A 27,336-nucleotide genomic window follows, 5' to 3' on the forward strand; every position below is an offset into this window, starting at 1 on the left:
ACATCAATGTTAAAGAAAGGTAAATACTGCATGGAAATAAAGCTCCTCTGTATGCAGGTAGGTGTGTGCATGCATGTATATCTGGGACCTGCTCTGGTTGTGTGTGGTTGCACTTGGGCTCACAGCACAGGAACTCACTGGGAATGCATGAGAAGGGCTCAGTGCAAAGGATAAAGAAGCTCTGCTTTCCTGAGACCTAGTCCATTTGCTTCAGGCAATGCCACAACCTGGTTTTTTTATGGCCTGCACAACAGAATTAGATCTGCTGACTTCATTCTGGAGGCAACACTTAATTCCAGATGCAACAATAATCTGGCAGCACTGGGAGCCACACCAGTGTTGGCAGCCCCTCCTGTGCAGGGAATATTTTCCACTGGACACCTCTGGGCTTCTGTGGCTGCCTGGAGGGGGCTGAGCTTGACACTGCTCAGTCTTGTGAGAAAGTGCCTGAGTTCTGCATCCTGCACTTACTCAAAGGGAAACCTCAGAAAGGTATTGCTACCAGAAGGGAGACCTTAGAAAAAGCAGTAGCTCCCCATGGAGGAAGAAAAGTGATCTAACAGACATTTTAAAGTCAAGGGAGAAGTGTTAGACACCTAGAGTTCTCACATCTGAAATCCAGGTCTTGTTTTGCCAGGGCTCGGAGCCAAGGAATCAAAACCTTAAGTGCTGAACCCTTCAGGAGAGGGCAAAAATGAATCAGGGAAGAAGATCAGCAAAAGACAACTGAGCAGGATGGACAGAGTATCAGATCTGGTAAAGCTTTCTCAGAGTGTAAAACTCTGTAAACATCTATCTGCTTTGGAGCCTTATCCAAACATTTCCTACAGCATGTGGGAGTGCTGGGAAACTCAGCTTCTGACCCAGATTGGTCTGAGTGCTGAGCAGGTAAGTATCCAATATCAGCATATCTAGGAACCAGCCAGCACAGAAATCCTGGAGTGAGGTCATCTTATCCACTCACACCTCATAAAGCCTTGCAGCAACCTATCTCTCTGGGAAATCAAAATCTGGGTTTAACAACCCAGAACCTTGTTGTGAAGGTCAGTATTTGTGACATTTAATTTTCAATTATTATCCCAAGGAACTGATGAAGACCTATGCTTCCTTGTTAAAACCCATCTGGATAAACAGCCAGTAAGAAGAGCAGCAGTAACACTGCTCAGATGATAACTGCAGGAAAAAGGAGCGTACTGTAGGTGTCAGGCAGGTTATTTCACTCCAAGTCCAAGCCAGGAAACAGGGAGAGAGCTGTGACTCCCTGTGCTGCAGCCCCAGCAGCCTGCCCTCCCTGCAGAGGTGCCTGGAGAATGCCAGGAGTCTCAGCTGAAAGAATCAGGATTTCACAGAATGTGTGGGGTTTTTTCCCCTCCTCAGTTTAATAAAAGCAAAAAGCATTTGCACTTCACTCCCCTCTTTTAGTCAGACATTTCTGATTTACTTTATAGTCCTAGGAGAAAACAAACTTTTTCTTCTCTTTTAACATAATGAGTTAAAGAAAAGTAACCTGCTTTTATGCAAAGTGCTTATATGTCGCAGACATTTCTCCACAGAAATCCTTTCCTTTTGGATTTCTGTGTCTTCGGGAGGCCAGAGGCCCCCGAAGAGAAAGTAAACAATTATTATCAGCTGCTGTAGAATGCAATAAGATTCACCTTGATTGGCTCATTTTCTATGTTTATAATTAAGAGCCAATCACCAGTTCAAACCAAAAAACTGAATCCTTAGCCACAACTTTGTTGTGAATTCTTTTCTATCTCTTCTTAGCTTAGCTAACAGCTCTGCAAACCTCTCTCTATATTCTACTAGTATAGTAATAATATATTATATCATATATTAATAAATCAAACCTTCTAATCAAAATACAAAATTCACCGTCTCTCTCTCACCAGCAGCGCCCACACAAAACGTTGTAATACTTATATGGGATAATCTCTGAAATAATTAATCTCTGACTCCTCATGAGTTCCTTGTTACCTCTGTGACTGGGGCTTCAGTCCAGAGCAGGGCTGGGAACTGACCAGCTACAATACCTGATACTCCAAATAATTTCTTGAACTTATTTGGAAAATCAAGGGAATTGCTTTTCAGGTTCTTTTCTTAATAATAAGAAAAAAAAAAAAAAGTTCTTTTTTAATGCACATCCATAAGGGGGAACCAACAAATTTTTAAATGTTGCAACACACTTTATTTTGTTGGGCATTTTAGATATTCAATTAAATAGCACTATGTTAAACTACATTTTGTTCTGTCTTACACACTATATGATGCATATTCACTGTCATGACAGTTTCATCATGCTAGGAACTTATACACATACCTACAGTTTTAAAACCAAGATTCTCTTAATAAAACACGCATATCTACAGTAACAACAATTGCAAAGAACACCTTGTTAGGTCAAGATTTCAGCAAACTTTACAAACTACACAAAATAAAAAGGCAAAAAAAAATACCAGTACACAGTGAAGTTCTTGGCAGAGAACATATCTTTACATTTGGTGAAGTTATGCCTAGAAGTCATTTTGCTTTTGCATTTTTTTTAAGGAATAAAATTATATACATTATTTAGAAATCCTCCAAATAGGAAGTATTAAATAGCACATATAATATTACAGTCTTAAATTTTGGTGTTACCTACAGTAGAGGGGCAACTTTAAACAAAAATTGCAGTTTGTCTATTCTGTACATTTAAGGCCAAACACTCAGCTGGTATCAACCCCAGTAGCTGTAAGGACAACAGCGAAGTTACATTAGTTTATATCAGCTGAGCATCTGGTTCCTGATTCTCTACACATGCAGGAAGGCTCCTAGAGCATGGAAGCTTGGACCAGTTATGCACTGACAGAAGCTTATTATATTTATATACTGGAGTTCTCATGCAGCAGGAAAAATGTTAGTTTAAGTGTAATCCCTTAAACAGTCATACCATAATAATGGTATATGAAGCAGCTTTAAAAATATTATTTTATAATCACATGAAACTCTGAGCTATGCTGATTGTGTTAATGGAATCCCTTATTGCCAATATTCTATTAGAAATTCGAAAACAGTGTAACTGTAATTTCTGAGGCCTAATGGCCCTATTAAAATATCACTGTACCTAACCACTTAAAGGGCAATTTGTACCCTGAAACACCTATTAATCACTGTATTCCATCTGGAAGCAATTCTGATCCTGACAACAGGCATTAGTACCACACTAACTCTGCAGTGAATCTGCTGGGGAGATGGGAAGAGCATGGCAGCACACAGAGAATATGCACTAGTGTCATTCCAGGAGGTAGTTCTAGACCAGGGCACTTGATTTTTGGTTTGTCACACACCTCACGAGTCAATCATATTCAGGAAAAAAAAAAAGGGAAAAAAAAAAAAAAGGAAAAAACAAAGCCAGATTCCTCCAGAACCTACTTTGCTAGCTCTTGGAACCAAATTCAATCTCATGGAGGTCAGAGAAAGTTTCCTGATGTTTTCCATAAGAAGGACCTTAGTTATTAATGCCTAAATATTGCAGAAATGCACACTGAGGCCTTGAGTAAGGAGAGCACTTAACTAGATGGCAATAATGAGCAGGCTGGCACTGCCATGCAAGCAGTAAGCACACAAATTAAACTAAAGAGATCCCAGCAGGATCAAAGGGATTTAGAGACTGTTTAAATGGTGTGACCAGGGCTCATTTCCCAGCTGTCCTTCACGAGGTGGTGATAAAGTGACAATCCAGCTAATGGCAGATAAACACCAGTGTTACCTCCATTGCATTAAACTGAATTCACACAGGCACAAACCCAGAAGTGTTTCCCCATGCCCTGTAGAGTTAATCCCAGAGAATTCTAATAGAAGCAGAATTATGACTTAACAAGTCAGATTTGAGCTGAACATCAGTTTATATTTTTGTATAATGCCATAAATAATTGTGATTTTTTCTAGGGTACTCATACATTTTTAATCCCTGTGACTGTTTTGATCTGGCTTCCAGAACACTCTTACATAGTAAAAGCATTGATGATCTGCCCCTCTTTATGGCATTTGCATTGCTCAAAAAAAAAAAAAAGTGATTGCTTTTCCTAGGATGACCTGGTGTACACTCACCCAATTTTCAACAAAACTTGCTTCATCAGACCTGACAGCTGCTTCTTAAACAAAAGATTTCTGTTCGAACATGCCTCTCAAGTTAGAGTTTTTGGTTTTCAACCCAAACCCATTTTTCAGTCTTATTTTTCCCTCATTCCTTTTTTTTTTTCTTCTTTTCCTGATCTGCTTTTTAGCAGAGAACTGAAAATAGGAGCAAATTTGGAAAATAACATGGAAAAGAATAAGGGTACAAAAACTAGAAAATGGGAATGGTTTAATTAGAAAATTCTAGTTAAAATATTTGCAACTTTGAGAAAACAGTTGAAAAATAATGTTTTAAAAATTTCAAAGACACTTATGACTTGTTTCCACATTGCAGACTAGCTCCAATTTAATCATGGAACAGAATAAAGATAATCTATATTTTTCATTTCTGAACAAGCACTATATGGTATATCTACATTCTGTCCTTTGAAAAGAAATTGGAGTGTAATCCTTTGAAAAGTAGCTAAAATACCTAAGTCACTTAGGTGTTTTTCAAAATTGTATGTATAATGAACATTCTCATGTTACCCTCTGTGCCACTTATAAAGCTATGTAGTGTTATAGGACTCCCTATTTTAATAAAAATCAATATGAGCAGAGATATTTTAAGTTACATTCCAGAACCCATTAATTTATTACAACTCATACTATGCACAATAATCAGTGCTTACTCTGATAAAGTATAAATTCTTTGTTTTTCTTCTGTTTGTTCCTTCATTTGACCTCTGAGCAAATGAAACATTTCTACTAGACTTTACTTGCTTCCTGGCTGCATGCATTCACATGATTTGATCGATGAGTGAAAGCTGTAAACCCAATATTGAGCAGTAAACAAGAAGAAACTCATGTTCTTAAACACAGTGCAAGGAAATCTTAGTACCATCCTACTCTAAGTATCCATCTTAACCCAGATTCTTTCACCACCAGTCTAGTTGGTGCAGAGTTGCAAGACAATGCACTGATTTTGTAAAAATTTCTATTCAGCTGTAATTAAATACTGAGATGTTAAAGGTGAATCTAGTTTAAGATGAATACCCAGTGCTTCTTCTAGGACAGAGCCCAGGCTTGAATCACTAAGTACCTAGGAAAGGAAATGCTCTGAGTTATTTTCTTATGTTACACTGCATTTAATTGGGAGACAGATCTTTTATGTGTCTTGCTGGAATTTCATTTAATTTTTTATCAGATTTGCACGAATTTGTTCACAATAGACAAATATAAGCCCCCGACACTGAGGACAAAAATATCTATTACTACAAAATAAAATTAAGATCCAGGTAATTGGTTCCTTCTGTTTCTACTTTTTCTGCTATTGATAAGGGCCTTTAGTTTGGTGTAGTCCCCTCTCATTTTCTGGGATTCTTCCCTGTGCTGCCCTGCCTGCCTGCTGTCTTTGCAGTACTGGTTGATCATCTGCATCTCCGAGTGGCTGAAAGCCCCCACAAAGTCCTTGGGGTGGAACTGCAGCGCTCGCACCGAGCTGGCCCAGGTCCACGGGGACCACTTGTCAGTCATGACAGCCACCACCTCTGAATCCAGCACCTTGAAGTTGATCTTTGCCAAGGTCTGCTTGAAGTTGTTCTCGGTGGCGATGCAGTGGTAGAGCCCGCGGTCGCTGTCCTGCACGGAGCGAATCAGCAGCCCGTGCTCAGTAGCTATGATCCTCTCGCTCAGCTTCACCTGGAGAGCAGAAAGGCAGAGGAACCTTTTAGGGAAGGTTATGGAACAACAAAGTACTGCACCTTTTGGTAAGCTTCACTCCAAACATGACTTTCTTAAAGTTACCATATTATTATATAATTGTCTTCAAGAGACCACCTTTAGAAAAGAGCATACCTCAAAGAAGGCAAGTGTTGCTAAAGAAAACGACTTAAATAATTTTATTTCTTATGTGTAGAATAAATTTTATCAAGATGTAGGCAAAGATGAAAATCTGGAAGCCACATGAAATAGAAGTTTTCATAATGTTTGAATAGTGGAGTTGAAAAAATGAACTTTTATTTGCCCTGTTGCACTCCTGAGAATGTCTCTCTCAGCATCAAGAGAGTTCTGCTGAGTGGAAGAAAGGTGTAGGACCAGGGAGGCTAATTTGGCATTGAACTCAAGGTGTCTTCTCATTAAATATTTTGACTTTGAGCAGGTTGCTGCTGAAGAACTCTATCTGCTCTGCAGAGTCTGCAGCCTATAAAAATTATCACCACAGTAGTCCCAAGTGGGACTTGGCTCAATGTTAACCAAGAGCACAGGTACTCTCCTATTTCCTTTCTGGCTTCAGACTCTGCACTGTCCCAGGAGATGGTCACATCATCTGAAAGAAGCAAGTTACCAGAGCTTGTTATCATCCAATTATAAATGAATGTGCAGACGTCCCTTTGCATATCAGTATGAACTAAAAATTGCTAGTTCAGTCCATTATGAAAGGAAACCACTGCTGGTATTTTGCTGAATGGTTTTTCTATTTTGCTACTGTACTTTGCATTATACTTGGTTCTCTTGGGAACTAATTTACTTATTATGGTATTCTGCTATTGTAAACTTTTGTAGACATTGTGGAAGATTTCCAGACATCTGAGAGCTTGAAACCTAATCAACACTTTGATTGCTTTATTCAGCCTGTTGTACCATGAAACTGCATCGATTCCAATATATGTACTGAATATAAGAACAAAAAAAGGGAGATGTTCTACTGGAGCAATGGGTTAAGGAATGGCACCTATTGCCAGGACATGGCTTTGAATAGTTAGAAAACTCAGTGAGACATTTGTAATTCCCCTCTGTTTTCGTAAAATGGCCTGATAGGAGAATAATACTTTACAGTATTTATAGCCTATCAACAGACACCACATTACTTAAAAGTTCCTTTTGAAAAATGTTTCTTTTTATTTGTATAGTAAGTGCCTTGGATTTGCAATGGATTTTTCCCCTTTTATATTGCTTAAGGAAGGAACATTCCCCATAAACAATCATACTGTATATTACAGTGCTGAAACTCGAGAGCCTTAGAGAGTGCAGTAATGGAAAATGTGATTGCACCATGGTGAGGAAATGCTTTTGTCAATACGTGTTCTTAGCCTGGACTAGTTTCTTGCTAAAGAAACCTTTCACATTTCTCCCACTATTGCCTTTTATCTATTCAATAGCACAGAGGAGCTACTGCATGCTGACTTCTTCCTGAATTTTATACAAGTTCTTGCTTTTATGCCTATTTCCTTAGATCAATAATAAGTTCTGAGTGCTGCAAACCTTCAGTTTGCAATCAGTAAGGTGTGAAGCAAAGATTCTTTAATTTTCTGTGGCTCTTCTGATCTGACAGAAATCTGTGGGGCTGAGGATGAAGTCTCAGCTTACTGAGTCTGCTCTTATTCATATGAGTAAATGATGGTCACTGTCCTGCCTCCACACAAATTCTCCACCTTCACTGTAGCCAGACTGCCTGATAAAAACAAAAACTGTTCCCTCCCTTTATTTGGGAAGGGAATCTCATGCTGACTGAGAATCCTCCCAGAGCTCCTGTTCACATAGCTCACCTCTTTCCTTCTGTCATTGTCTTTCTGTAGCAGCCATTTAATAGAAGCCTGAGGAGATTTAGGTGTGCATTCCAGAAAGGTGGTGTTGTTTTTTACTCCATACTGCACTATTTCTGCTGCGTTTCTGTATGCTAGAAAGAAAAAAAAACAAAAAGAAAGAAAGAAAGAAAGAAAGAAAACAGGTCAGGATACTGTGAATGGTGATTTGATTAAGAAAACATGTAACTCTTTGCAATACAGATTAAATAAAGTATGCCTGATTCTGATATTGGCCAAAATCAAATATTTTTTAGGAAAAAATTTCAAATAAATTAAATGGAATGTGAAGAAGCACATTCAGTTTCAAATATCAATGTTTTCAGAGTGACATGGTCTGTTCTGAGAAACTAGGACACCTATAGGCTGATAAACTTTGCTGATGGGATAAATGAGCTCAGGGATATTTTTCTGTGAAATGATCTCATTCTCTACTACTCCAAAAGAGAATGAAGCATTTAATGCATTTCTTCCCCTTTTATGACTTGGGGGAATAAGGCTGTATGACCAAAATAAAGCATCATGCCCTAAAGAAGGCTCCAGCTACTCCAGCTGCACGCAGCATCCCAGGGAGGAGAGAGGGGGCAGGCTGGGCTCCTGCTCCTCTGCTCCTCTTCCAACACATGGAAGGGACTTGGCTCTCAACCTGAAATGTGATGAATATGTAGACAGGCCAGCAACAGGGAGAAAGACAGATTTATAGCACTCCAGCAACACCTGGGCAAGTGCTGAGCATATGTCATCACTTGGACTTCTTGTGTCCCTTTACAGTCCCCATAGGTGAATAATTGGCAGTCACCAGTAGGAACTTCTGGATGCTTATTGCTTTGGTCCTCAAAACAAAGCACCTCCAGATTGAAAAGCCTGTCTCATATATGAAATACATTTTTTTATTTTTGAGAAAGAAGCAATGGAAGTTATTGAAATAATATGAGAACTGCAAATACCTAGAGGTCTGTATGTCTAAAATCTGATTCTGTTCTTGCACAGTCCTAAGACTGGCTTTTCTCAGACTCTACTTTATCTCCCATTCTTTTCAGTTTCCTTCATCAACTGATATGTGAAATTGAAATCTATTCTTCTGAAGGAAGGAGACTTTGCCTGTTTTTAGTCCTTCAGCACATTTAGGAAGCTGTACCAAAACCAATTATAACTTCTAAGAGAATAATGTGGAAATATTTCACATTCAAAATGCATTTCTGTAATGGCTATAAGGGCTAACGCAAACCTAACAATGTTAAATAGATGTGAAATGAAAACATACAAGATTGCTTAGTTCTTGATGATTTATTTAAAAATAACAATGTGCCAAAAATATTAAGTTTATTAAGTTTAAACTTAAAAATATTAAGTTTATATGTGCTTAGAGGTTTCCCATGTTTAAAGACTTGGATTCAGCATGATGGTTCTCTATGAGCATGGAAGATTCCTTGGCTTTGCTTGGCTCTCTGCTCTTTTGTCCTTTAAGTAGATTTCACTTTTTTCCCCAAACACAGTCATTTTGCTATAAATGGCTGTAAATTATATTTTGCAAGTGTCTAAATTGCTCTTTCTTTTCATCTTTTTTTTCCCAGGGAAACAACTGTCATCTACCTACCCTATATCCCACTGCTGCCACCGAAATATCCTTTACAAAGATGTTAAAATACCTAAACCTATAAATACATCCACATTGCAGAAGTGGCTGGAAAACAAGAAACCTGCTTCACAAGACTGCCAAGGTTGAAACAATTATCCCCCCCCAGGCTAGAATGCAGACAGTTGACATTCTCACATTTTCCAAATGGAAGGAGACAGACACCCACCCTTAGGACAGATAATGGGTGGGAGGTCTCAGCAGATGCCTGCAGGGGAAGACACAGCTCAAGTTGCTTCAATGTGGATCTCTCAGAGCTCAGGTGTATTCTCTAACTGGGGTCATCTCTTGGAATTACTTGCTCAAGCTCTTCAGCTTCATAAATAAATTACCTAATACTGACTCATTTAAGCAGAGGGATCTACACCCAACTGACTGCTGTGGTCTTTGCTGATCCAGGAGATTCTTCCAACAACCAGTGGAGACTGTTTCAGTAGAATTATTATTAACAGAACCTTTCACATGTCACTCTTAAAGCATTGTTCTTTGATTAGAAAAACATCAATAAAAACACTTACAATCAGCTCTATTACTTGGTCACCAGGTGGTACAGATGAGAACATACTTCAAAATTCAGGCTCATAATAGAGGTGAAAGGAGCATAATTGTCTGTGTGCCCTTGGTCTGATGGCATCCATTGCCACAGCCTAGCTCAGACATGCAGGGGGTTCAAGAGGATTGAATTGCCTTTATATATGTGTTTACTCCTATGACTTTGGGCATATTTGACTGGTATCCATCAAACTAGAGAAAGTGCTTGCTGGGAGAGCAAAGCCTTGGCTCCCCTGGCCAGGCTGACTAAACAGTTGCACAGCTGGAAATAAGAGACTCCATAAAGAAATTTGGAATCGGTTTTTTCCTCATATAAAGGGATAAGGGAATAATCATAAATCAAAAGACAGGCCAGCCTAGATCCTGCTGTTTGCTCAAAGGTGTGCTCCAAAACTCAGTATGGGATCAAATATTCAGAAAAAATCGGAGGTCCAAAGCTTAAATGAATGAAATGGCATTAATAAAGACTGAAGGGAAACCAAGGTAAACTATACCTTTTTCTAATCAACAGTGTCAGCTTCTCAATTCAAGTATGTTGAACTATGTATTTAATGTCTCAATATTTTATCATGTATGTTCAAGTTTCATGTAATTGCAAGGAAGGTGCTAAAAGCAAATCAAAAAAAAACTCAGACTTGGAAAATAATTATGCTTTACCAGTAAACCAAACTGATAATGTCAGTTACAATGAATCATATAAAGGAAAACCATGTGTTCTTTATATAGCATGAGAATCTCTAAATTACAGTACCTTTCAGGTTGAAACCTCGGCACTGAGTCAGAGGGTTTCCATGTCTCACATCTTGTCTACGGCTCCTCCTGCAATATTTTGTAAAAAAAAAACATTATTCCAAGATAGCTACACTGAAAATAACCACTTTTTTATTTGTGGATTTGCTTTTTTTATTTGTGTTTTGTTTTTTTTACTAGATCAAATGTTAGGGATAGTTCATGACCTCCGGTGAGTGTGCTTTACTCTTGGCAGGCTTGTTGGTGTGAAGATACTGTTTAGGTGAAGCAGCATCTGTTGAAGCTTATAAAGCAGTTTTTGTAGGTAAAGCACTTGTGCAGTGGAGGTTTAGGGATGGAAGGATCAGAGGTGATAAATGAAAGAGATCTCTGTTCACTCACAATACCCAGCATTCAAAGCCAGAACCTCCAGCTGAAACTCTTCATAAAGGCAAGCAGCTAACAATGAGATGCACAAGATTCATACTGCTCATATCTGACACACCAGCACAAAATTATGATAAAAATTACCTCAATTTCACGTGGTAAGTGAAGCTTACCAGAAGCTCCAAGCACTTTATTTTTGGTGCCTGTAACCACCTTCATAGCAGAGTGACTGAAGTATTCATCCAGAATGGTGGAGAGCTAAGATTCTATTCTGTCTTCTACTTGAAGAGATGTGACTATTTCCAAAATATAATAAAACTCACCAAGTATCAGGATACTTCTAAATAGGGAATTACTATATAATCTGGATGACAGATGTAAAATCACGATTCTGTAGCAAACTTTCTGGGGAGCTTACTGGGAATACTGGCATTTCAGTCCTCCTCAGCCAGCAAGTCATAGCTCATAGAATTCAGTGCATGAAAAGCTGGTGCACAACTTTTTTTATTATTATTAAGATATATTATTTTCATTGCTAAATATTGTGTAAGGTAGGACAGTATTTATCAAGTTCAAGAAAAAAAATATATTGGTTGTTGCAATGGGATATTACATAACTGCATTCTGAACCATGCACTAAGGACTTGAGGATCAGAAACCATACAAAGCCCCTGGAGCTCCAGTACTACAAAGGGAAGGGTGACACATCTATGGCCACATTATACCAGGTAGTGCACAAACACAGAGAGTGCTCATAATCCCCTGTCATCTGAGCCCATGCATTGTTTGAAAGGGAAATATTTGAACAATGTTGTTTCAAAGGAGTAATTACTGAAATTCCAAGTAAAGTTTTTATGTTTACCATCAAAAAGATTTCATTTTATGCCTTGGGGTCTTAACCCTTGTGAACTATTTACTTGAGTCAAGGGAGGTCATGAGGAATTTCTAAGTAAATGTCAGAGTTCTTGCGCTACCATGAGCTGCTTCAAACTGTCAGAGATGGCACATTGCTTGCATAAAGCAGTTCTGTGAATGAGAACTTAGCACTTAGATATTAACTAAAAAAAAAAAAAAAAAGGTGGCAGTTAGAAAATAAAGGTAATACCCATAAGGTGTTTTGGAGTAAATTAATGTTGTATGAGGAACTGCAGTAATTCACAGGAGACAGAAGTGTCAAAAGAAGCAAATAAGCAAATTCATACAGCAGAAACTACTGTCTAGACAATGGGATTTGGATCTAGTTACCAATGTTTTCTCCTTCATAATTTGCCTTGTTAGATAAAGAGACAACTCATTTCCTTCACATATGAAAACCAGACTTTTTTCCATACAGTTAGAGGTGTTTATTTTGGTTTGACATAAGGAGCAAATTGCAAACAAAATATCAGCATGAAAGCAAGCCCCAGTGGAAATAACCCTGGGTGGGTGTATGTAATAGGGATGGCAAACTGGAAACTGCACAGGCTGGGTGTACCTGACTGCTCCTCGTACCTTTTGGCAGCTGTGTTACTGTAGGAGTTAGGTGGGCTGAGACTTGGGGATTTTTCTTTTCTTTCCTCCCTCACATTCTGACCTTTGTTCCATGGAAGAAAAGAATGAGTTTGCAGACTGGTGGCTGAATATTCTCAATGGAAGCAGTTAACAACCCCATGTACTCTACCAATTGCTACGTGACCAGTTTGGGCTTTACCTTTTAATCTCAGGTAAGGAATGAGTCAAGAAAACATTGCAATAACAAAAACAATTGTCCAGGGGATGGCATTATTATCAGCAGATCCAAACTTTGCCTTTTTCTGTCAACTGTCTCCCTCTATGAAGGAACAGGAACAAAACTCAGTGACTGTACGTGGCCCTCTGACCTGCATCTCAGGTGCAGACACTGAGCACAGTCACAGGTTTAGGCTGGATATCAAGAGAAGTTCTTCATCCAGAAGGTGGCTGGGCACTGGAACAGGCTCCCCAGGGAAGTGGTCACAGCACCAAGCCTTGAAAAAGTGTTTGGGTAATGCTCTCAGGGACATGGTGTGATTCCTGGAGTGTCCTGTGCAGGGCCAGGAAGTGCACTCAAAGGTCCCAGTTTCCATCTCAGCATATTTCATAATTCTGTGATTCTAGAATATGCTACCTAAACCTCTTCTGGCACAACTTGAGGCTGTTTCCTCTTGTCCTTTTGCTTGTCACCTGGGAGAAGAGTCCAACCCCTGCTGGCTACAACCTCCTTCCAGGTAGTTGTAGAGAGCATACATCTGAAAGATTTGTCCCCTCTGCAGTAACACTTCATTGTGTATTCTGTAGCTTTGTTTGTATAAGAAGTGAAATCTTATTAAGACAAGAGCTCACTACAGCCTTCTGCTATTAAATATTTCCCCTGGGAGGAGGAAAGAGACTCCTGTTTTGCATAAGATTAGGAGATGGACTATTAGTTCTGTTGCAATTTAAACAGAAATTGCTTTCCCTGTCTGCTTTAATAAACCTCATGTCAAAAAGCCCAAATCCACAGGCATTACATGGAAATCACATTTGCCTAAAATTTTCCTGAAAATAATTCTTCTCACTTAGGAGCAAATGAGGAACAAAAAAAATATAAATGAGTTTATTCCTCAGACAGCCTGAAAGATCTTTTGCTGTATTTAGGGCTATCATAATTACATCCATAGTAAGTAATTGAATTTAAATGAAGGGAACAAATGTCTCACTGATTTTGTGTGCGTGAGACAGAAAGATTAATATTTATGATTAAGAAACCATTTTTTTCCTTTTCTTTCTTTTTCCATCCATTACTTTGAATATGAAAAGCCAAGCTCTTTACCATACACTCCTGCAGCATACAGTCCTAGGTGATGAATAACTCCAGGCACAACAGCTACGGGGGTGTTGTTTGTACATGCTGATGAAAGGAATGAAATCCCACTTCTCCATCACATCACAACCCTCAGAATGAAAGCCATCTTCCTGCTAAACACTGCTCACCTTTTCCCAGTGGGATAAAACCTGGAGCAGGAGTTGCCATCCCAGGCACAGTATGGATCTCGGGCGAGGCAGCAGTCAGCGCAGGCGGTCCCGTAGATGTGGCAGCGATGCAAGGAAACCTGCGTGACCCCTTCATCTGAGCTCACATACAACTGTTGCTGCAGGAGGAAATGGGAGGATTTAGTTCAGATGTGGAGGAGTTTCACCCAAGACCTGGCTAAGACACCCAAAAAACCTTTCAATTAATTTTGGAATTAACTCAAAGTCAAGAGCAGAGCCAAAATACATCTAAAGTCAAGAGCAACAGAAATCTCCCAGGTGAACAGATTCTTATTATTTCCACCTTCCTGCTAGAAAACACCTAGAAACACCAGGGAATGTTAATGGTTTTTTGGACATTGAGTGTCATTGTTCTGTTCTGGGGCAGACAGCCTGACCTAATATTGCTCAGATTTGAGAACTTGGTTCTTATTCAGTGAGGATTACTGGCTCAAGCCTTTGAACTAAGTATTTTCTCTGCACACAATCACTTTAATAAATATTATGCAGAGTTCCTAGTTGGATCCTCCATTGCATACATTTCCAAGATGTAAAACCTAGAGATTACGTTGAGGCTTATGGCCAGATTCTGATAGCCTTATGTACCTGGAAAAATAAGCCCAGAGAACTTTCATAATAAATCAGAGCTTTTGCAAGAGAAGTTCAAAGGGTGTAGATCATTACCAAAACCTGGGCCAAAATGACTGTTTTACTCAAAAAACAATTAATCATTCCAAAAACCAGAAATTAATATTGAACAAAAACCCCTTGAAATTCCTTTGATCTTCTTGTCATAAAAATGAAAAAGCATACTGAAATCAACTTAATGCATAATATTTACTTAGTAGTAGCTTTGTAAAATATTGAGCAACATCTTACTTGCAAAATCATAGAATACACATTTTCAGCTTTTGTGTTAAGCATTTCAGCAGAAATCCTCTCAGCTGTTTTCATCATTCTTATTGCCATTGTTTATTACTACTAAACCAACATGCACAATTGCACCACGGATCCAACAGCCCTAACACTGCCTTTTTACACTGATCAGACAGACTTCCAAAGAAAAATTTCTATTTGGGACTTCAGAGAAAAAAACAGGGAGGGTGAATTTCCTCTCTAATTTTTTTTTTGATTCCTTAATTATAAATGAAAACAAGAAACCTGGCACTTTCAGTTAATTAGAAATGATACATAATGAATAGAAATTGTTTTATCTTAGTGGAAGGGCATATAAACAGCTCGTGTAAACGTCGGTCCAGTTTTCTGCACTTAATATGGAAAACTTTCCTATATTTAGTGTGCTCCACAAGAACTGATATTCTAACATCTTAGTCAATTTGCTTCTCAATTAATAGGCACTAAGCAGGCATTCCACTTTGCCTTACCTTTTTAGATGAAATCTTCATTGATGTTATAGGAGAATTACTCTGAAAGACAGAGTAACAAATCATTGTCAAGAACTTTGTCCCAAAATTAACATTTAAAAGTTCCTAAAACCTAAATCATAGCTAAGAAAATGATACATGTTTATACCCTGAAAAGAGCACTCACTCCTACTAAGTACTGCTATTTTCAGAACTAAACAAATGACACGTAAACAATTAATGTCTTACAAAATATATTGCTGAAACTCAACCACATTGTTATTACATGTATCTAAAAGGTTTTTGTATACTTATAATTAACCTGCATCTGTGCTATCTCAGAAATAGAAGAGCCATTACTTTAACTTTGTAATAGGAAATGTTTTTTCTTTAATGATAATAATAAGGAAAAATCATGAAATAGCTCATGATTATTTACCACATGATCCAGATAAAAATACAAAATTCTTTTCATACAAGTTATTTACAGCGCGTGCAGTTTGGTTACCATGCAGCATGTAAATTCAGATTGTCAATGACCAGACTATTTTAAAATGGCAAAAGTGTTCTTGAATGTTTCTTTCCCAGAGACAGTACTGTACACTACTGTGTGTCATCAGAGCACTCTATTATTAATGTCTGTGTCCAAATCAAATATTAAAGACCTGGAAAAGGAATTGTTACTTTACTTGCCTTAAGTCATTATGTACATCCAAACAAGTGATAAAATCGATGGTAATAAAAATGTTCAGCATTTTTTTATGGTTCAGCATGTGCTCAGTCACAAAGGAAAGCCTTAACAGTGGGATAGGATTAATTGCAGATGACCACAACACAGCAGGGAGGTCAGGACCAGAGAATCTGGCTGTGAGTCATGTGAATTGGCAAAGGTTTGGAGAAGCTTAGAGCTGCTCCATGAACTGTTTGGAGTCTGCAGGTCAAATGCAATGTTGGACCTGATGCCACATTCTCCTTTCTTTGTTTGCTCTGGAAGAGGATCTCTGTGCACAGAGGCCCAGAAACTAGGTTTAGGCTGAGATGCCTCTCAGTCCACCCATCCTTGTGCAGTATTAATTTATGTTTCAGTAAATGGAATCTGCACTTTCTTGGTGAAGAGTGTGAATTTTAAATAATATCACTCACATATATCTTTTTTAGCAGGAGATCTTCAACAAAAGCCTAGGAAGACTAGCTATGCCTTTATGAGTATTAACAAGATGCCTTTCTGAGTGTTCCTTTTCTTAAGGAAACTATTAATGCTGCCTCAGTAAAGCAGCTTAAATTTTCCTTTTTGTATTCTAACAATGAAATAGAGAAAAGGCCATGACAAAATCCTTAACTAAGTTTATAGACACATAATACCACTTGCCTTGAGACCACTGTTTAAGAATAGCCCATCCAAATATTTGAGATTTTCCAACATGAGGGCAAACATTTTCTTTAGATTATTACAAATGTTACATGCCAGAGTGATTGACAGAGGCTATTCTTTTATCTCCCTGTAATTTTTGTGTTTCTTTTCAGCTTATGTTCTTTTAAACTTCTAGCTTTCTTGGCTCCAGAGGCACGTGACTTTGAAGAACAGGAGTTAAGCAAAAACAACACTAATTTGATTTCATTTTGCAACTGAGAACCAGGAAGATCTTCAGATAATCAAAGTACAGAAATCTGAAATTCCAGCCATACACAGCAACAGCCTCTACAGTAATGCCAATGGTAAAAGTCTCCTTCTGGAAGCCATTAGAACTTGACCTCCTAAAAAACTGATTATCAAAACCCTTCTAGCCAGTATATCAACATAAAAAATAGGCAACTGAAATACAGGAGAAAAAAAGGGCTTCAGCTAGCTCTAGCCTTCATAACAGTCAACATTTTGTAATCTTTATGTGGTTATCAAACTGACAGCATGCACATTTACTTGATCTTTTACCAAATCACAGTTGCCCTTGCCAAAGTCTGTTAGAACAAAGTGTTTGTGTGAACATACACACTGGAAAAACAAAAGAAGGAGAAAGCCAAACCTGAAAAACCTCCATCTCTTCCAAAATGAGTTCTCCACTTGCAGAGAAGTTGGTGGGTAGGACAACAACTTTTTGTATGGTTCCTTGATCTGCAAAAGGTGAGAACAAGTGAGACCATGTAGCACAGAGAGGGAGAAATAAAAAATTATATTTTTTTCATTAATTATAAAAGGAAACCATCAAAGAAAGCACAATGACACAGAGAAAGGTAAGAAATGTTCAGTAATTTCTACAGTTTGGAGTCAGTAAGAATGATGAGATGATTCATCACACAGGAACACTATCACAGTATTATTCCCATATATGGACATAACTCATGATAAAGTTTAAGTTATTACCATTACTGTTACCATTTTATACCAAGAGATCAATCAAAATCAGTATATTTTGTTGCTGTACAGACACACAGAAGCAGAATTTATCCTAATAATCTTAAACTAAAACACAATTTAAACAGGTAAAAGGGAGCTACTGCAGGATGTGATATATTCATATCTGACAACACAATGCTTGGATAACTGATGCCATGAAAGGCAAATCTTCCAAAGAATAACTCTATCTAGATGAAAACACACTAACATGAAAGCTTTTTTTTAATGAAATTAAACCAATAATCAAGTAAATTATATATTGGTAGGAGTTACTATTTTGCTCTGTAAGATAAAAAGAAAAAGCAAGGCAAAGATATTTCAGCTATTTTATCATGGTTTCCCTCTCAAAATCCAGCTCCAAGCCTCACAAATCCACTCAGAACAAAGGAGTGAGTAGAAATATGTGGCAATGACAGTGTTTTTGCAGGGTAGATGTGATCAGTGAGACCAAAGGGGAATTTGTGATTAGTTTTCCAAATTTCTTTTGTGGAAAGAATATGTGTGATGAAGGGGTCCATCTGTGAAGGCTCTTACAGGCTGAGACAGCCAATGAAGTATTTCTGATGTGGCAGAAAAGGCAGACTGTGGGATAATCACAAGAATGAGCATTTTAACTTGGAAAAAGCACAGAGAATTCCTCTTACCTGAAAGACCTAAAAATTAGATTGAGTAGAATAAATCTATCTGCTCAATACTGATTCTGAGGAATGAGAACACATGGTATAGGTTCTGTTCAGCCTTCAAAAGTTTCAAGAGCAATGTAGAGTTGTGCAGTTGATAGAACATTAGAGCAGCACAAAACAGCCAAGTATCTACATTTATTAGGAAATTTCAGTTTCCTGTTTGGCAAATTATAATGAAGACAATGTAAACTGAAAAAGTTCAATTTTATTTTTGCTTTAAGCTCAGTGACTAAATTCTACAGCTAGAGATGCAGGGTAAGATGATTACTGTAAATAATTTACATCTCCTTATTTCAATCAAGGAAGCCAGACACCACCGCCACCACTATTACTGCTATTACTACTACTACTACTACTACTACTACTACTACTACTCGTTGTTGTTGTTGTTGCTATTATTATTACTACAAAAAAAAAAAAAGGTTTAAAGCCAGAATATTGATATTTAATCACTTGCCCACATACAGAGAGCACATTGCAGTATTTGTCTTTAAAAAAATAAAGAAGGAAAAGAAAAGCTGACAAGACTTAAAAATGTGTAGCTATCAAGGGTACATGCTCAGGGCATGTTAGGCATGAATTTTTCATGAGAATTTTCTACAGAGACATTTATTCTCATTATACAATGGCATGATAAAACAGTTCCTTCTGAAGAAACTTCACTGCAACCAAATCTTGTGATAGCACAGCTGTGGTCTAGCCTGTGTGCCAGTATTAGCTAAGCTATGAGAACCTGAGCGAGATTTACTAACTGCCAGGACTCACAGAAGTGTTAAACTGCTGCAGATGCCTCCCTCAGAGGAAAGGAGAAAGGGTTTGTGTGTATTCCTTCTCCTGCTTAAGGGAATAACCCACTTACACATGTACATGGCTTCAGTCCAGTCTACCTCTGCTTCTTTGCATTCTTTTATCAATTCTCTCTCTCTAACTTAGACTCTAACTTACAAAATAATCAGAAGTGCAGGAAGGGATTGCAGCCATTTGTGGTGTTTTTTTGAAGCTGCCTGCAAAGTGTCAAGTACCTGTGACCCTGACATACAGGGCACCAAGCATGTTGACAGTGACCTTACCTGCAAAGGAATGTAAGGCTGCTGAGCCTCTGAAGAACCGGTTTATGTCAATGATCCATTAGCACATGCCAAACATTTAAAATTCCTACATTGTCTTGAGTCCTCAAACACTGCCCCAAAATGAAATCAGAACCTGAGGGGAGATTTTATCATGGGCATGGGCACAGAAAATACCTATAATGCCTGACGCCAAATCCCTGTGTCCTAATAACCTCTCCTATTTGTAGAGCAGGCTCCTATCTGCCTTTGTGTCACACCCCAGAAGAACACACAGAGTGAAGGACTGTTTACCTTCCTATTCATTCCATTTGACTCAGGATTTTACCATTTGCTTTAACTCAGTATTGTACCATGATGAACAAATCCTTGTAGAAAGGAATGTTCCATCATTTTAAGGGATATTTAATACACCTTTTAAAATAAATACTCAAGTAGGCAATAGAAAGCTATTGATTAAATAAAATTTGTTAGAACAAGGGATTCTATTAGTCTGTACATATATACCTCTCTCTATACACCTATATATAAACATTTCCAAATATACACAGCTTATAGGCTATAGTTCTCCCATTGCTTCTGAAAATAGTCTTGCTACTGTAGCTCAGCTTTTTCCTCCATAAATGAAAAGCAAATATTTGTCCCCAAACCCCACTTTTTATTTCTTTATTTATTTCTTTCTTTCAGCAGCACTGCTGTCTCCACTATAAACACAAACTTGTATCTCACAAATCAAGTCACTTACAGGTGTTCACATAGAAAGCTTATGGTATATTTGAGTTTTGTCAAAAATCATGTTTGATTATTTCTGCTAATAGAAAAAAGGGAACTAAATTCCCTGGGTCAGAGGAAAGGATGAAGCACTGAGCACTGCAGGAGACTTATGCAAAGCAGTGTCTGAGCTGTTTCTGAGTATATTTCACAATAGGTAATATTTTATGCTGTAAATCAGTCATTAGAGATCATCAAACAAGTAGAGGTGAATTTTTTTCAGGTTTGATCATTGTATGAAATTAGAAGGTAATCCTCTAAAATTCATACAATTGAACAACATAGTTTCCTTTGCCATTTACTTGTTCCTTCCAGAAATCCATTTGAAAAAAGTTGTCCATTGCTATGGTTTTACACAGTCATGAAAAAGCTACTATGTCTCCAGAATATCAACCTGCCACTAGAAATGAAGAGCTGATTTTTGCTCACCACTTTCTTCACTGGGAGCTGTCTGCAGCCTTGCACCAGCTCAGCAGTCTGTGAGTCAAGGGGAGATGGACAAACAAAAGGGAATCTCCCTCAAGCTGACAGCAAGAGGACAGGAGTGACGCAAAATGCTTTTCCATTTAAACTTGCTTCACAAATGGAGGTGTCCCAGCTTGACATTAAAGACAATGGCACTGAGATTACATTCCCTCTGAGAGGACTGAGAAACTGGGAACAGCAAGGGGGGAAAGCGCAGGCTAAAAAAAAAGGTGTAGAATGTATTCAGAGTGGGAAATAAATGAAGAAGGAAGGCATTCCAATAAATGGAATGGAAGCATAAGAGACAAATCATCATCATCATCATCATCATAATTATAATAATATTTCTTGAAATGCAAGACATGATTCTGGACTGATATTAATCAGCTAAGCTTCATCAATACCAGTTAGACTGTGCCTGATTACATTAATTCCTGCTCTGCCTGACCACAGGCAATGGAAAAAGCAAAGCTTAATGAAAAGCCATGAAAAATAGGGAGGTTTTTGACTGAATCAGAAGGTCTGAGTATAAAACTCATTCTCTGAATTTTGACTAGTTTTTATTTCCCCAGTTCTAAGTGAACACTGCAGCTGTCAGTAATGTGAGTCTCAAAGAGAGCTGGGACCCATTTACCCCTGAGCCACATCACATGGACAAACTGAGCTACAAATAAAACCCCCAAATTTTCCATATCATAAAAAAAATAACTCAATAGGCATCAACTTCTACTCTGATATGAGTTTTGAGAGGCTTCCCTCAGTAATCCCCACCCCTGATATGTCTGACACTGCTGGAGACCCTCTAAAAACTTCTTTTCCGTGTTTTACCTGTCAGCCTAATGGCAGCTAATTATTTCTGGCCTCTTATCTGAGTTGAGCCTGATGTATACAAATAATCTTACAAAGAAAAAAGAAAGCAAAAAGTTCGTAGAATGTTTGAAATCTGTCTGTTTGAGAAAACGCTGAGGCTCAGCAGAGCACCTGAGAGGGTGGCAGGTTAGCAGCCAGGGCTGACAGCCACATTCCCACACTCTGTGTCTGCTGTAACTCAGAGCTCCCACCATGGCCACTAACCTCTCTGTGCTCAGCTCACTCACCTGTCAAATGGGGGCAATTTTTTTCCAGCTCATAATATCTCTGTGAAATTTCATAAAATTCAAGCTGCATCAAAGAACTAAAAGACAGATACGAATGATCGCACTTGAGGGTGAAGTTTTTGTACAGCCCCGGCTCAGTCAATCTTTTGGGACACAGTGTGAGCTTGCTTGAAATAAAACCTGAACAGGGGAAATGAAGCAGGTAGAGGCATGTCCTCTTAACCTACATATCACCTTAAAAGCCTGTGAAAAAGCTTTGGATGAACAGGTCAACAAAAGGTTATGAATGACTCAGGCACTATGACCACAAGGAAGAAGGAAATTGTGTCTGACGCCTGTTGTGCCACTGTTGTGTAACATCATCTCCCCAAGTCATAAAGCTGCAGCCAGGAAAACTATGGGAGGCAAGCTTGCTCTTCTGACCAGATTATCTCTCAGTTAGAATCAGTAGATCATTTGGCTATGGCATTACTGGAGGCTACTGTTGTCAGCAAGGGTGAGTTTTCCAAAAAGACAGCCATCATACAACACCATGAAAATGAATATTGCAAACTTATGCTCTGTAAGCACTTAATGCATCTAGACTTTGAAAACAAATGTTTCATCAGAGGAGAAAAGATAATGAGAAACATCGATCAGCCTCATGCCACATCAGATGCATGTGGCTGACATTAATCATCTCAATAGGCCACATTGAAGTCTGTAGGGTCTTTTTATGACAGTAACTTAGATCTCTTTCCAGAAACACATATCATATCTTGATAGCAAGAAGCTGAAAAAAATCCCATTGGTGTCCATAGCTGTTTAATGTACCCAAGTTTGACCCAGACATTTAAATATTTTCATAACACCAGGAGCAATAAAAAAAACCCCATGAATAATCTTTTGGTTGTGCAATCTGTGTGTACTTTGACCAAAGGCTTTCGTGCTGCAAGCAGTAGGTGGCATGCTTAATAAATGAATATTAATCTCACAAATATGTTCTCATGGTGTTTTACTGCTGTCTTAAAACTCAGCTAGAAAACAATCTACCAAAGGATGAACACAAAATATTGAAAGCTCAGGTTCTTTAGATGTAACTGAAATGAGTAAACAAATTACACTACAACTCTAGGGTGAATCCAAAAATCTCAGGACTGAGTCTTGCCCCATTACAGAAATGGCACAATTGAAACAGAACTCTAATCCCAAATTCTCTAACTGAATATATTATTTCTCACTGCACATGGAAAAAATACCATCAGAATTACTCCAGTCAAATATGCAAATGAGTGATTATATTCTTTCCAAGTAAATGATCTCTTGGGTTTCTGTCTGGGAAGACAAGGTAGGTAGACAACACTTCTCTTGCAGCACTGCTCTCTACCAGTCCAGACTTGCTCCTTACTCCAAGTCAGTTCACGCCAGTCAGGGGTGGAGAGATCCCTTAGTGGAGACCAAACAAAACTAGCAAGTTTTGTGAAGTGCTTTGGGAGTCTTCATGTTTAGACAGAGGAAAAATAGGAGATTGTGATAATTTGAAAAGCATGGAATGCCACATGAACGATGTCTGTTCCTGGATTTATTTTGTTTGCTATGCAGGTAAGCAAGGGACAAAGACCAGTGCATTAACTCAGGGTCTGGAGCAGCCCTGTGAGCACAGCACTTCTGTCTAGGGGAGCAAAGGGAACACTACATTTAGCTCACACGAAGGTGAAAAAATTACAGAGCTGCCTATGCCCTCCTGTGCCATGGGCACATGATGGAAACCACTGGGGCTGTTGGAGCTCTGTACTTCTGTTATTCCTCACTTGCATTCAGGAGCTGATTTATTACTAAAGCTATAGAGGAGGAAGAGAGGAAAAGCTAAATATTTTGTGTGCTTTGCAGCTGGCAAGACATAAAACACTCTGATTTCAAGCACGAGACGTCACTGACAGTGACAGACATGGCTGGAAACATCTCAGTTCAGCAGCAGTAACTCATCATTTGAGCTGAGTGTAATTGTCACCAGGTGTCAAGACCCATTGTCTCGGGCTGTGGGGCTCCAGGCTCCCAAGGAAATTATCACATGAAATTCTCCTATACAATGTGGTTTTTGCATTTGCTGGGATGAACTGACACCAAAGCAAATCCCCTCTGCATTCCTTTAGACACTTAATATCTCTATCAAATCCTCCTGAGTCTCACAGAAAGCAGAGAATAAAGAAAACAAGTTTCTCCTCTCAGTGGCTGAAACTTGATCACTTTTATTTTAAAGGGCTGGGAAATGCAGTAACTTGCAATGCAACGATTTCTTTGGAGGAAGACCTTGGAAGGTATCAATGTCCTGTGCCCTGCTCAGGAAGAATAATGCCTGCCCTCCAACTCTCTAGAAAGCAGAAAATGATCCTTGTCTCCAGTGTAATGAAGAAGATAAAGCAATGAATATAAAGTATCAAGAGCTGCACTTTCTGCGTCTGATCCATGATGGGTCCTGTGCTGGTACACAGAAGAGATTTACATAAGAACAACCTGAGCTATGTTTAGTTTTTAACAGATCACGTGTGTGTACGAGGCCACATTCATCACCTAAAAAGAGTCAGATGGTCATCAAAGGATAAAATTAAATTACCTATGTTTACCTCTTCCAGAGTTATTAAAATGCTTACTACCAAATTGTGATTTCAAGGACATTTCAGCTTTTCAATAGTTTTCCAGCTTTAACTATCATTGCTACATTAACAATCTATATGGTCCTGGAACTTATGTCTCAATCTTTTCCACTAAGCTTTAGTAGAATTTGCCTCCAAATAACATTGGGTGCTTACAGAGCATTTTCAAACAATGGCACCACAATACATTGGAAAAAAAAATGTTCATTTGAAAGATTTGTACTAGCCTACCAATCTATTATTTTGACTAAATATAGTGATTTGTCAAGGAAGAAAACTAATAGTAAAGTAAAACTTCTCTTTTACCAAGTTTTCTTCTGCAGTTGTGTAACAAGAGCAGGATGCTCTCTATCAACACTTCTGATATTTCTATAGTAGAAGACTTCTGCAGGAAATGAGAAAAAATATCCTAACAGCTCGCTAAGTCAAAAATTGTATCTGCATTAATGAAACTAAAGAGAAAATGTGGGTTGATGTTAGTGGTGGGGAGAGGGACAGGAGAGGAAGAACCCACCTTGTAGAAAACTCTGTCCTAATTAGGTTTAGTATTTTCCAACAGCTGCAGATAGGAGAGAGTCAAGAATACCCTAAAACTCATTTATCAGTTTCCAGTCAAGAAAACAAAAATATCCAGATCAAAAACTTACTAAATTCTCTGAATAATTCATTGCCCTGACTATGCCTTATCATATACTAAACATTCACTCGGCATCAGATGGAGACTTGGTAAAGGTTTGGTGGAAAAACATGGAATCAAAGAATTCTTTAGGTTGGGAAAGACCTGAAGGAACCCCACTGGGGACCAGCCACCAGCTGGATGTAGCTCCATGCCCCTCCACTCTCTGGGCCCAGCTGTCCAGCCAGCTTTATCCCAGTGAACAATGCTCCCATCCAGGCCATGACCAGCTGGTTTCTCCAGGAGAATGCTGTGGGAAATGCTGTCAAAGGCTTTACTGAAGTCCAGGCACACAACACCCAGAGCCTTTCCCTCACCCCCTGTAGGGTCACCCAGTGACAGAAGGAGCTGAGGCTGGTCAGGCAGGACCTGCCTTTCACAAACCCCTGCTGGCTGGGTCTGACTCCTGGTAGTCCTGCACACACCATGTGATGGCACTCAGGATGATCTGCTCCACAAGCTTCTGCACCCCCGAGATCAGCATGACAGGTTTGTAGCTCCCCATACCCTCCTTGTGGCTCTCCTTGTGGATGGGCATCACATAACTTCCAAACAGCTGGTCCTCCCCAGTTTGCCAGCACTGCTGCTAAACGATGGAAAGTGGCTTGGAGAGCACTCTGCCAGCTCCCTCAAGTATCCTTGGGTGGATCCTATCCAGCACCAAGGCCTCCTGTGTGTCTAAGGGGTGTAGCAGATCACTGACTACCTCTTCTTAGATTATGGAAGCTTCATTCTGCTTCTTATTTCTGTCTTCCAACTCAAGGGCTGCGAGCCTGCAGAACTGGACTTGCTACTAAAGACTGAGGCAAAGAAGGCATCAAGCACTTCAGCCTTTTCACTGTTTCCAGTAAAGGACGGAAATTCTCCTTAAGTCTCTTTTTCCTGCTAATTTATTTATAGAAACATTTTTATTGCCTTTTACAGCAGTAACCAGATTGAGTTCTTGCTGGGCTTTAGTCCTTCTAATTTTCTCCATCCATAACCAAACATGAATTAAGTGCTTTTGTTTTCCTTTCACTGAACTGCAGAAACCTGCAGCCTGTAGAAGACATTTGGTGCAGCCCCACACTCAAAGCAAGTCCTATTATAGCAGGCTGGTCAATGCTGTGTTTGTTGGATTTTGAACGTTTTGAGTCTCTGAACATGGAGAATTCATAACCTCTCTGGATCCTTTTTCCACTGTTTGATCATGGTGATGGCAAAACCTTTTTCCTTTATATCTATTAGCACTGTCCCACGCTGCAACTTGTGTGAAATCCCTCACCTTGGCACTGAGCACCTTGAGAAGAGTCCCCATTTGTTTTTTTCCCACTAGGTAGTTGTACCCACCCATTTGATAGCTGTCAACAGCATTAAGGCCTCCCCTTAGCTTTCCCTGATAAACCCATTTTTCCAGCTTTTTCTCATACACCACATCATACAGTCCCTCAAGTGATCTTGCTCCATTAGGTCAATGTTTTCTTTGTACTGGTGAGCCCTGAGCTGGGCACAGTACTTAAAAAAGGAGCCAAATACAGGAAAAAAATCCTTTCTATCAACTTGTTTGCTGGATACACTTCTGCACACACAGCACAGTGTGCAGCTGGCCTCCTCTGGCACATGGGCACCCTGCTGAAGAGGTTTTTCTAAGTAGAGTGAAGAGAATTACTTTTAATCCTTTCCCCATAGAAGCCTGAAATTCTTAAGAGATTTTTTAGCACCCGCTTCCTAAATCTAATATAACAATATTGTTATTCCCAGCCCCATGTGAGTTTGTTGGCAGACACAGTTATTCTACAAGCAGAAAACAATCAGGGCCCCAATATTATGTGAACCATAAAAGCAATGCAAGTCATCTCTGTAATCATTTTCTGATGTTCAGACATATATTTGTTCTCCTAGAATTCTTTTCCTTTGTTCTACTTGAAAGTAAAAAAAAGTAAAAAAGATTAGCCTTTGTGCCTATTGACCTCTAATGCCCTGTTAAACCAGTGGGAGTTTCAGATGTGAGTGAGTCCTAGGGTCTAGTCAGAGTACCACTCTACCTGTCTGCTTCAATCTAAAGGGTGTGATTCATATCAGAATATTTTAAAAAGTCTAAATTTATCAGTACAAGAACCACTTAACCTGTTCCCTGCAGACTTCAGACACATAACATCAGATTCAAATTTGATGTAAGTAATAAACAAAATATAGGTTATATTAGACAGAAATTAT

The 27,336-nt window shown here is 38.8% G+C and overlaps 1 protein-coding gene across 2 annotated transcripts in view; it reads right to left on the minus strand.

Annotated features, from left to right (window-relative positions):
* Nucleotides 1-2,157: 2,157 nt before the first annotated feature.
* Nucleotides 2,158-27,336, minus strand: part of SEMA3C (semaphorin 3C) — a 117,362-nt gene continuing 92,183 nt past the window's right edge. For both annotated transcript variants that reach the window (XM_058806154.1, XM_058806155.1), the window contains 6 exons: nucleotides 17,378-17,466; nucleotides 15,378-15,419; nucleotides 13,954-14,111; nucleotides 10,619-10,686; nucleotides 7,644-7,774; nucleotides 2,158-5,796 (listed from right to left, as the gene is read on the minus strand). In XM_058806154.1, coding sequence (XP_058662137.1) covers nucleotides 5,383-5,796; nucleotides 7,644-7,774; nucleotides 10,619-10,686; nucleotides 13,954-14,111; nucleotides 15,378-15,419; nucleotides 17,378-17,466 — 902 coding nt within the window. In that variant the 3' untranslated portion in view covers nucleotides 2,158-5,382. The remainder of the gene's footprint in view (nucleotides 5,797-7,643; nucleotides 7,775-10,618; nucleotides 10,687-13,953; nucleotides 14,112-15,377; nucleotides 15,420-17,377; nucleotides 17,467-27,336) is intronic.

Source organism: Ammospiza caudacuta, chromosome 5 (assembly GCF_027887145.1).
Source record: "Ammospiza caudacuta isolate bAmmCau1 chromosome 5, bAmmCau1.pri, whole genome shotgun sequence".
Taxonomy (NCBI): Eukaryota; Metazoa; Chordata; class Aves; order Passeriformes; family Passerellidae; genus Ammospiza; species Ammospiza caudacuta.